This window comes from Chenopodium quinoa, unplaced genomic scaffold (genome assembly GCF_001683475.1).
Source record: "Chenopodium quinoa cultivar QQ74 unplaced genomic scaffold, ASM168347v1, whole genome shotgun sequence".
Taxonomy (NCBI): Eukaryota; Viridiplantae; Streptophyta; class Magnoliopsida; order Caryophyllales; family Amaranthaceae; genus Chenopodium; species Chenopodium quinoa.
Window position 1 is genome coordinate 351,900 of NW_018743850.1, and position 12,536 is coordinate 364,435.

The 12,536-nt window shown below is 37.6% G+C and overlaps 1 protein-coding gene across 1 annotated transcript; it reads left to right on the forward strand.

Moving 5' to 3' along the window:
* The first annotated feature begins 176 nt into the window (after positions 1 to 176).
* On the forward strand, positions 177 to 5,361 carry LOC110685779 (GTP-binding protein At3g49725, chloroplastic-like). Its single transcript, XM_021862302.1, has 13 exons — positions 177 to 857; positions 1,443 to 1,507; positions 1,613 to 1,678; positions 1,801 to 1,890; positions 2,025 to 2,137; positions 2,786 to 2,854; positions 3,307 to 3,451; positions 3,559 to 3,614; positions 3,697 to 3,747; positions 3,860 to 3,914; positions 3,999 to 4,055; positions 4,402 to 4,521; positions 4,627 to 5,361. Exons 1-13 carry the CDS (start codon positions 416 to 418, stop codon positions 5,116 to 5,118), a joined length of 1,821 nt encoding a protein of 606 aa, XP_021717994.1. The 5' UTR covers positions 177 to 415; the 3' UTR covers positions 5,119 to 5,361.
* Positions 5,362 to 12,536: the final 7,175 nt, after the last annotated feature.

Here is a 12,536-nt window from a genome sequence, read left to right on the forward strand (position 1 = left end):
ATCATTTGAGGGTAAAGTTGCGAACTTCACTTATTTTGCCCCAATTTTTACACTATAGATATGGCACTAGGTCGTGCCACTAATGGGTGGCATGGCCTAAAGTACGTCACCTCCATTCTTAATGACGAGTAGACTCAGTAGAGTAATACAAAGAAGTTAGTTCATGTCAGCTTATGAGTTATGACTCGCCCGTCTTGCCATTCTGATCTGTACCAATTACCAAACATGGTCCAACAATGACCAAGGAGCCTTGAACCACCAGCGGGCTTTAGTCGGACCATGCCTCAAGTGTGATACAGCATTACAGCCCACTGGAACCATCTGGTGCCAAATTCGCCAATGTTAAACCTCAACATCTACGACTACAAGCCTCAGTGATCTAATTTTCACAGCAATATTCATCAAGAAAACAAGCATGATAAACAAGAATCAATTAGCAATCAAAGGTATTTCCCTTCTACAATCTCAACTCAGGCGGCTTTCTCACCTTCAATCACGCCATTTCTTCTCTCAATTTTCTCTCTCTTCACCAGCTTCTTCTTCCCCTGCAATCCCTTCTTCAAACCCATCACTCAAAACCCCATTTTGCCCCTTCTCTCATACACCCTCTTTGTGTAGAAACTCAAATGAGGAAGACCCAAATCGAAGTTCTGAAGGTACGCCGAAGCTTGTGGTGGTTCAGCCACGTGTCCGACCAAATGCCAATTTACAGGCCAAGCTTAACGAAGCTCTTAACCTGGCTAATTCGTTGGATGAACAAAGGGATGGTTACTTTTCTACTGATTTGAGTCTGAAACAATTGCCCCCGCATGTTGTTGTTCAGAACCCACTTTCTAGTTCCGGCAAGGGCCGCTCAGGTTGCTTCTTAGTCTTTTGATCTAATTTCGCAAAGTTTCCATTTATTTTACTGTTTTGTTATATGTAACCATAAGGGGTTACGAAGGAATTTATGACAAAATCATGTGTCTGTCGTATCATATTTCTTCATTTTGGTGTAGGAAGTTGGGTTTTAAATGGGGGTAGGGTAATGCAATGTACATTGTAGTAAATTGTAAGAATGGCATGTTCTCATGTACAATTGTGGCATTTTTTAAAAAGTGTTTTTGATGTACTCTCTTAATCCTGAAATAAAGTCACACAATGCTGTTTTGGGATAATCTAAAAAAGTTGTCACCTTTACTAAAATCGTAATGGCTTGTGGTTTTTCTTAAGCTGTTGGAATAGTATGAGAAATATGGATTTGAGAAAGGTTTAGTTTGAAGATGAACATAGACAGTGATTGTGAAATAATGCCTGATATATTTGAGTTTGACATAAATTGGTGAGTTGAGGACTTGAGGGTTGGGGTGAATAATATTGTGATGGTGTTGATTTGGTTTATGTGCTGAAGATAAGAGTGTTTAGATCATTTTGTGAATGCACTTCATTTAATACATGTGCAGATACGTTCTTTGGACCGGGGACGGTGGAAAACGTTAAGTGCCATATACATGCCATTGAATCAGAGGCAAGGAACTTATAATTTTATATAATATCCTGTACAAGTGATACTTTATTGTTTACATTATATGCTTTGGCTGTGTTCTGATGCATTATCATTGTGTTTGTGTAGCAAGGTGAAGTGGATGCTGTATTTGTAAATGCAATTCTGTCTGCAATACAGCAGAGAAATCTGGAAGTAAGTTGCTTAAGTTGTACTTTGTATTTTTCTTTCAATGAACCAAGTAAAATATTGCAAGGGAAAACCTTAATTGTTGTAGTATATTGAGTACTTATGAGTGAGCATTTATCCTGCTGTAGAGGGCTTGGGAGAAACCTGTTTTAGATCGTGTGGGGCTTATCATAGAGATTTTTAATGCTCATGCATACACTAAGGAAGCAAAACTTCAGGTACAGTTATTGTTTTCATTCATTCATTTTCTGTTGTGTTCCTGATAAAATCAGAAGTTATTACCTTACATTCATCAAGATATGGCTTTGTTTTGGAACTATCCAATTTTCTTCTGATCTTTTTAGACTTTCAGGCTGAGTTAGCAGCTATAATGTATAAGAAGAGTCGGCTTGTTCGTGTACGGGCTTCTGATGGACGTTACACTTTTGGAACAAAAGGAGAAGCTGAAGTTGTGAGTGCTCGAGGGTTAGTCCCCTACTCTACAGAATTGTATTGGTGTATTTGGATGGTTTATTGAAGCTTATAATTTGTTGGGCTGGTGGCTAAGAAAGTTGATTTCTGCAATTCTGCCATTGTTAAAATTAAGCTAAGTTGCTTTCTAGTTTTCTCATAATTTGATGTCTAATGCCAGATATTAATACTAGACAGCAGGAGAATGACGAACTTGTGAAGGACACAATGACAATTTTGATCTGTTTTATTAAGTTACTTAGTTGTTTACTTGATTGGGATTTAGGCTGTTCTTGATTATTGCATCCTAATTCCCAAAGTCGAGTGAGCTGCATATGGATTTCTGATTTCTAGTCTCTATGGGCCTATAGGGTTGGGATCCTTGAAAAATGAGATTAAAAATGATCATGGAGTAGTACATGGTGATTTTGGACTCTTCTAAACACTGTTGTTTCATTTGGCTGTTCATTGTGTCCTTGTTATCTTCTGACATGAACCAGTAACCGATATTACCTGGCAATCTGATTAAAACATGAAAACTGTTCTGCTTGTGCTTACCCTTCATATGTTATTGAGGTCTATGTCTCGGCTGTTTCTCATCTTAGCTTAAATCGTTGGTCTGTAATTGAAAGCATTTCTAATTTGCACTATTGCACACTACAGGAGAGGAAGTGGTGGTCGTGGTTTTATAAGTGGTGCTGGAGAAACCGAGCTTGAGCTTCAACGTCGAAGGTTTACTTCTTAAACCTGATTTTACTAAACCTTTATAAACTTGGTAAATACTTTTCTTGTCTTTTGAAGAGTTGTATATGTCAATGAAGGATGCAGTGCATATTGCTGTGCTTAATAATAATAAATCATGCAGAGCATCATACTTGTCCAGTTGTTTCTAAGTCTTTCTACATATAATCCCTGATTTGTGTGGATCAGGGTTGAATCTGGCTCTTATAATTGTGTGATCATTGCTAGTCCTGAAAGCAGTGTACAAGCTGAAATCACACACTTTGGAGCTCTAGCTTTTTTGCATGGAAGTGTACCTTGGACTTTCTCAGCATACTATATGCTCCTCTATAAGCAAAACTCTGTTACATTAGCTCATGCTTGGATGACATGCTTATTTTAGTATACGCAGATATGCTTCTACTGAAATTGCAGTGAACTTAATTTTGGACTTACAATGGCAGAATCTCAGAAAGAAGAAAGCGCCTGCTGGCTGAAATTGAAGAAGTTCGTAAAACACGTGCTGTGCAGCGTGCTGGTCGGAGAAAGCAAGGTGTTTTAGATGCTCCAGGGCTTGCCACTGTTGCTGTAGTTGGTTACACTAATGCTGTCAGTGATCAACGCCTCCAACACTAAATTTTTCCCTTGCCTTTCTTCACTTCTCGGAGATGAATTTTTTATCTTATGTTTTTGACTGGATAATTCTTCAACTACAGGGGAAGTCAACTTTAGTTAGTGCGCTCTCAGATAGTGATCTGTATAGCGATGATAGGTAAATGCATTATCATAATTCAAAATTGATCCTTCCATATACGGTGTAAAATTAAATCACCATGTTGGTTTAATGTGTGCAGATTATTTGCGACAGTTGACCCAAGAGTCAGAGGTGTTGCTCTTCCGTCTGGGTAATTAACTGCATAGGGAGCCCCCAACATTCATTCCTCTGGCTGGTTTTGGAGTATGGTGAAGTAATATGGCATCAAGTTAGACCTAACCTTATGAGTTATTTATTTTCAGGAGGAAGGTCTTGCTTAGTGATACAGTGGGATTTATATCAGATTTACCTGTTCAAGTGAGTTGACAGGAGATGTAAATTATACTTGTCTTTTTTTCAGAATTTGTAGTATATTAAAATTCTAATATGCATAATTTGCAGCTAATTGAAGCATTTCATGCTACCTTGGAAGAAGTTGCTGAAGCAGATCTACTTGTGGTAATTATCTTTTATATCTAGATTTTGCATTGTCAATGCTATCTTCATTACTGATCTGGGAACCAAGAAGGTAGCTCTATCTTGTAGTTTTAGACAACGAGGTAGTAAACTAGAAATCCTACTAGTTACGGTGTTTGGGGATGGGGTTTTCCCTTACCCCCCCCCCCACCTTTTCCCTCCCCTCCCTTCAGCATGGCCGGCAAATCTGGGCTGAGTTCCATGAGGGATATGGCGTAGTAGGATTTTCTACATCTTACCCAAAATTGCAAAAATGATTTAGAATTGAATGTGCTTCTCTCAATGATCATGAAACTGGTTGGTGATTGATTATGCACATGATGTACAGCATGTTCTGGATTCCAGTGCATTGAATCTTGAGGAGCAACGAGAAGCTGTATTAGATGTCTTGAGACAAATAGGTGTTTCAGGGAAAAAGATTGAATCCATGATTGAGGTTTGGAACAAGGTATATCTATATTTTAATCTTTCCAATTCTTTCTTTTTCCTTTTTTGTCATTCTGGACAATTAAGATTACTATGATGAATAAAATTTTTAAAAATTAATTCTCAGATTGATCTGGAAAGAGATACAGACACAGACACAGACACTGGGATCGGAAATTTCAACAATGACAATGACTACAGGTTCGTAGAGGATGAAGATGAAATAGCTGATAAACAACTGCAGGAAGATAAGGAGAACCAACAAAATGACGACTCAAGTGACTGGCTTGGATCAAGGAATGTCAATGAAGATGAGGAAGATCAACTTTGCTCTTCTAAGATTTTGACGGGAGTAGTTGATCAGAAAACAGAACCCTTAAATGAATCAAGCATAAAGGAAGATGGCCCAGACACTCATTCCGAAAGTAAACACATTCCACATGTCAAAACTTCAGCAGTAACAGGGGTAGGATTGCAGGAGCTGCTTGAGCTCATTGATGATAAGCTGGTGCAGATTGACAAGGAGCAACGTTCATCACAGAGAGTACTGGAGAAGAGTGAATTTGACCGTAAGTGGCGGCCTATTCAAGCTGAGAAGGTGGGCATTGCCGTGGAATAATTACGTGCTTTTTTTTTCCCTTCATAATAGGCACAACTCGTACAACCATAAAAATAATGTGCAAGTTGGTTATACTCCATACCTAGTTAATAGTAATTAACTGTCAAAGAGGTTACCAAAAATGTCGGTCTTTTATTTTCATGTAGAATTTTGTATCTTAAAAGTAGCCCAACTATTGTTAGTTCTTGTTAAGATTTTCAATCACATAAATAATATAGTTGGATTTTGAACTGCTTTTGTTGATTTGGAATACTTGATTAGGAAGAGTCAGTGTAGTATACTACGTATTTATAATTAGAAAGTATAAATTCCTATCATTGAGTTGGTCTTTGAGCACTGTCTGGAGAGTTAGGGCATGGAATTGGTGGCATTTCACCTAAAAAATTCTGACTAAAGGAAAAAAAAAACCCATGGTTCAATAATTTTTTTTTTTGACAAGAAATAATTTATTTTATGTTTGGTATTGGTATGAAATATTGGAAAGAAAATAAATAAGAAGAAAGGGTAACATAAAGGGTTACCATTAGTTTTTGTTTGGTATGCTGAAGGAAAAGAAACTCCTTGTGTTAAATTGGGAATTGTGGAGGGAAATTTTTTTGTTACCATAGAGTTGGGAGAGGTAACAAATGGGGGCCAATAGTTACCTAAAGAGATGAGGTGTGTTACCCACCTCTCATTCCAGAAAATAGCTAATGTCAATGTTAAATAATATACCATTATTCAAAAATACTATACCAAACATGCTATAAGTCTAATAATTTGGGAGACTATAATAACCATAAAATTAAAAAATAAAAGAGGTTATTTCATTAGGCTAGTATAATATCATCTCAAACTACCGCTATCAGCTAACATAGCCTTTTCGCAATTTGTGTTCGTTCCAATCTCGTAGGCGAGCGGCTTTGACCATTTCTCCCCTAGAGCCCGTCTTTAAACCCAAATGGCCTTTTGGGTCTCATGGGGTCCATGACTCCATGAGGAGCACCTTGTTCGCTTTCCTTTGGAAACCCTTATATGATAAAAAATGCCAAGTATGGGATTGGGACAAGGCACGGCGCCTAAGTGTTGGGGTGTTGGATGGTGCAAGGGGGCGTGTGGACATGGGCACAAGACATGTGCACCAAGGACAAGGCATACAAATAGATATTTTTGGCATTTGAGGGTATGTCATCTTTGCCTTAAGACATGATGATTAAGGATGGAAAAAGCATGAATGAAATGGTTGCGTGCACTAAGTATGGCTCTCAAGGTCCTTTGGGAACCCTTGTAAGTACCTGGATACATAATCTTGCTGGGTGAAAAAATGATTTACGGAAGCCAAATTTGAAGGTTATAATACACGAAATCGGAGCAATTTAGGAGGTTTAGGGACCTGAGTCAAAAATTCACAAAATAATATGGGATGCATCCTGAGGTCATAAAATGTTGTTTGGACTCATATACAACCATTAGTCAGCTGCATAAAGGCCCCGTGAAAGCTTATAGCCAATACAAAAGGCGTATACGAAAACGGCTAAATTGACAGTTTAAAGGCAAAGTGGATGGCTCCACCCACTCAAATGGACTCTCGGAGTGTATTGGGGTCTATGGGAAGCATCTCAACAATTCACGCTTTTGGAGCAATTTCAGATGTTTCAAGGCCTAGTGTCGTAAATTATCGAGATAATAGGGGATACATCCCAGGGTCATATAATGTTGTTTGGAACCATATATGATCATTATATGTTGTGATAAATGTCCATGGTGGCCTTGAGTTAATGAAATCGGCGTAAGTTGTAAACGACTAAATTGATAGTTTAAGGGAAAATTGGATGGTTCCACCCACCCAAATGGACTCCCGGAGTGTATTGGGGTCCATGGGAATCATCTCGATAAATTTTTTTTCTAACTCCAAAAAAGCCCGAAATTGTCCAAAATTGAAGGTTATATAATACACGATTTCTGGTCAATTTTGGAATTTTTTTCCAAAAATTAACTAAATGCGCGGGGTGATCCCTGGGGTCATATAAGTTGGTTTGAAATCATAAGACACCTATAAAGATGTCTATAAAGTTCCAAATATGAGTTTTGTTTTATTCAATTATGTTGCTATTTTAAATTATGTTACATTATTATTGGTAGTAAAAGAGATGGTTCCAATAATAACCAATATGGACTCATTCATCTTCTTTTGTATTGTTGGTTATTCTCAAATTCATTATAATGTTGATTTTCAATATTATACTAAGTTAAATATTTTTAAAATTGAAGGCTTCAATTCACGCTTTTAAGCCAATTTTGAAAAATATTAGAAGACTGAAGTTAATGTAAGGGATGACCCATGGGGTCACAAAAGTTGGTTTAAGCATACCAATATTTTATAAAGTCCTAAAATAGAGTTTGGTTCTATTACAAGATCATTGTGAAAATCTCGAAGGTGAGCTACTCAACCATTACTCTCCCCCTAGGTCTCATAGGAAGCACCTCGTCGCTTTTCCTTTTCAAATTTGAAAAAGTAAAAGATTATCTAAAGCCAAAGGCTATAATCTACACTTTCGAACAAATTTCGGAAAATTTTTGCAAAGTTAATAAATGGATGTGGGAGGTATCCCGTGGGTCACAAAAGTTGGCTTTAGACCAAAATAAAAATGCCAATAGATCTATAAAGTCCTAAAAATAAGTTTGGCTCCATTATGAGGCTATTTCAATCTTAGAGGAGAGTTGCCCAACCTTCTCTCCCCTAAAGCCACCCTAAATCCCAAATGACCTCTTTAGGTCTTGTGGGGTCCATGAAAATCCTCTCATCCTTTTTCCTTTTTAGATGTTGAAAAGTTGAAAATTATTTAAAATAGAAGGCCACGTCTATCTCGTCTTTCTCTAAAAAGTGATTCGATCGATGAGATTTTTATATTCAAATCTTTCACTGAAAAACAGAATCCATGCATACTATATTATACAGTGGATTCATTACATCCCGCAAGAGTTCGTAGAACGAAGAGAGTGTACAACTGGGGTTCGTGAAGAACTCTACTTTTTTGTTCGTAACGAGGATGAGGGTTAATGAACAACTAACGTTGTCTCGATTCTTCCCGCCGCAAGCTTCTTGTGAAGACATTTTACGTGTGAGGCAGCGCTTGGAGCAGTACATGCAATTGCTCAATCGCCAAACCACCCCGACGGGGTTCCATTTTTTGCAGCTCTGACCTTCCTGATCCTGTAACTGGTTTCTCCCCTGGTCTATGATTGCTCTCTTTAAGACCCTACCGGAAGGTTCATTCGAGAGGACCGGTACGGTCCGCTTGGGGCCCTTCCGCAATAAATAGCATATATAAGAAAAAGAGAGTGGCAGACTGAAGGAACAGTTAGAGTGAGCCTTCAAGAGGAGTTCGGCTTCCACCCAAACGTTTTTCTTGTATTAGTTATTTATTTATATGGGGCGATGGGGAGTTGATACCACCGTCGATGAGTAAATGCTTTCATAGCCAGATAGATGGTACATTCCCAACTCTGATTAAGACTAATAGTTGAAAGAAGTCATGCTATACCTATTCTACATGCCAAATCGTCTTCTTTTCATCAAACCTTCCACCAGCTATTGATTCTCAGCAGCCTATTCTATCAAAGGTATATTAGGAGTGGAATCAAAATAATGGGCCAATCCTAACGAGTCCAAACAAATTTTATCTTATTGTATGGGTTTGGTGGCCTGAAATTGACTTGGCTTCGCCAAAGGCCTCATCTTTATAAGCTTGGCTCGCAAGGCGCCCCTCTTGCAATAGGTGTAACACCCTAGAAATTTATTTTCTCTAAAATACCTGTTTTGCCCTTTTTAAATACGAAATAGGAAATTCTAAGACATTACCACCACCGTGAAAACGGCTAAGGTAATTATCAAAGACACACAGCAGAAGACTCTCTTTAAAAACCATTCAAACAAGTCACCTTAAAAAGTCAAATCAAATGAAAGTAAAGTCAAATCAAAGTCAAACGAAATCAACCTACAACTTGGAACCATCGTAGGCCCTTATCAAACCAAAATAAATATTTAAAAACCATTGTGTTAGTCTCACAAGCAAAATATATAATAATAAAAGTAACAAACCACATCATATTTTTATGAAAACTAAATATGATTCGTTTTTCACTTATGTCCATCATGAACATGCTTCATCACCTAAAAAGCTCCTCTTTACTTTGTCCCCACTACTCGCCATTAAAAATGGATCGTCGTAGGGCCAAGATAAAGACAAGGCCAAACAAGCATACAACACACAATCGACAATGCTAAGTACATAAGCGTAAACAGTACACACTAACATGCTTCAATACTATCAACACACAACTTACCTTGTTGCACCTGTTTTCAAGCATACAACACAACCAACAAGTACATATACCACTAAATTGCTTATTTAATTTGATTACGCATCGAACGTGTTTTCCACCAAATCCCTGCCCCAAATAAATTGAGGTAAACTACGCCGAGAGCTAACCGGGTAGGCAAATGCCACATGAAGTGACTGGACGTCCTGCGAATAAAATAAATAAAAAGGAAAATACAGCGTCCTGTACTATCAGTAGAAGTCATGGTTAAATATAAAACCCCATAACTCCCCCCATATGTTCACACTCAAGATATATACGTTCCAAGAGTTTTGGTGCGTAATCTCTTTCACTTTATGTTGTTTACATATTTTAGACTTGGTGAAGACTCTTAAACCATAACACAATCAATCATAATAAATCATTCAAGCAATCAAACATACCAATTTAATTCTTGAATAATTAATGACCACATAATTTAATGTTGAATCCTTTTTTAACTACCTCGGTGTTAAATAACACCTTAAGTGCATAAGGCACCGCAAATCCTATCCCTCGGTATTTAGAACACCTTAAGTGCACATAGGCACCGCAATGTAATTTATCCCTGTGTACTAAGACACTTATTAGCTCAATTCCCATGCTTAAAGCATCTATAAAAATTATATGAACTACAATAAAATTCTCTTTTAACATTCCAAACCAAATTAAAGATTTAGTTTAATTAAATAAGCTCTCAATCATGCCAATAATAAAATTTTAGTTCATACTCAACATGCCAACATAATTCCAATCATCAATTCACCACAAATAATTCATATTTCACAATTAAATCACCAACATCAATCCAATCAACAATTTCAACCAACAACTATCATGATACTACCTTGGAATTAATTAAACAAAGTCTAGCATGCTTCTATACACTTAAATAATTACCGAGTATGCGAACGTACCTTGAATAAGATCTCAAAATCGCCACAACTACACAAAATCACTCACTTGTAAATCTCCTACAACCCAAAATTACAAAGAGACATTAATACCTATTCAATATAAATTTCTAGCAATATATACACTCTTTAAATCATCCATAAAGCCTCTAAAACAAGCTGAAAATTAACTTAAAACCCTTACTTTTATTCCCAAATAGTGGGTAATTAAAATCCTTCAAGAAACATAATTATAGCCTTTATATAAAAATCCCAGATTTATAAAAACATGTAAAATTGCTGTAATTATGTTTAAAACATCTAATTTATTAGTTTCAATCACCCACAATCAATTCCCATCAATATACATTAATTTAGAAACCTAGGGTTTTCAATTTGGGGCTTTTTAATTCAAAAACCAAATCTGAAAATTATATACATAATAATTATAATCTATCATCATAAAAATCATCACACAACCCAAAAATAATAATTCAATCAAGGCTAGATTAGTTTAAAACAAGAAAGAGAAGGTTTTTTTTTTTTTTTTTTTTTTTTAAATACAAAACACACGCACACAAGGGGAGAAGGGAAGGTGGCTGGCGCCACCTCCCACGACTGCTGCTGATGCCGGCCCTATGCTTGCGGCGACGGCCGGCTGTGGTGGTGGTGGCAGCCAGCCACCGTGGTGTGTGTGGTGGTGAAAAATTAAAAAGGGGAGGGGGAAAATTAAAGGAGAGAGAGAATTTACCTTTGGGTATTCACCACCTTGGGCAAGATCTAACTTGCTCATAAGATGGGTATTTATGCCCTCTCTCTAAAACCATCCTAAGCTTAAATTCCTTTTCTACCCTTAAAGATCCCGTCTCCTATTCAAACTATTCTTTTGACTTTCCTTAAATACCATTGACTTTAAATTTCCTTTTATAAAATAACATGCCCCAAAGTTTCTAAATAATTAAATATAATATTTCCAAAATAATTAAATAAATAAAAATAGACCTTTAATTAAAATAATTCTTTTTAAATTAATAAAATGTCATAAATAATTCATTTCAAATTATTTAAATACTTCATAAAATAATGATTTAAATTAAAATACGTATAAAAATACGGGGTATTACAGTAGGTGCTTCTTGCTCGCCTCGCTCTTGTGACATGTTATGTTTCCCTTTTTCATTCCCAAGTAAAGGGTGAGTCCCATGCCTTAGTTTGAAAGATTGGTTTGAGTGCTCGTTCTTCTCGAAGCCGGAAATAGGGCTTTCGGAGACCTTCTTCCGTCTACCCTTCGCCTGGCGGCTAAGCTCGGAGACCCAAAGTCTTTCGACTAAGCGCTTTGAGACGACTTAAGAGAATGAGTGGCTTAACACCCATTTAGGACGAGACAGAATGGGCGGGCACGAGCTATCCGATGATTCCTAACCTAATGGGAAGGCCTTTTGAGGTAATATCTTTTTTGAGGCAAAACAAAAAATTTAGCCCTAAACTACCAAGGGGCTGCCCTTTATCCCGGATGATCTTTTACTGACTTACTCTATCCATAGACCGCAGTGGTCTAGTCAAGAAGATTAATAGACCACACTGGTCTCCTGTCTTCGCTCGTTATGGAGGGATAGCAATTCTATCTCCATTGGGAGCCTTCTTCCTAGCCTTTTGCAAGGTATCCCGCGGACACACCTGCGCGGGCTCCCGCTTGTGCTTCTAAGACCTAGACTAAGAAGTAAGGTCTATCTCCAGAATATAATTCTTTTCATCAGGAGCAGCCCTATGGACGCAAACTTATCCAATGCGATTTTGTTCTCTCAGTTAGACAATCTATCTCTCTCAGTAGTAGTTCATTGGTCATACCCTCGACGATGACTCAACAATCATCGAGAAGGGCACCACCGAGCGAGGTCGAGACCCATACTTCCTCAAGATGCACCCGCTGTCTCGATTAGAACATAACTCCCACTAGCCACAAACAAAGAGACTCATTGCTATGGTGCCGCTAAATTAACTACTTCAGCGCCGTTATCGACTTTTTTTTACCCGCGGGAGCGCAGCAACCAAGGTGCATATTATCATATAGAAACAAGTAAAGCGTAGCGATTCGTACTACTGGAAAAGTTTAGCTAACCGGCAGGCAATAGAGTCCGCCGATAGGCGCAAGCAAAGCGTAGCAGTCGGCTGAACACAAACCCA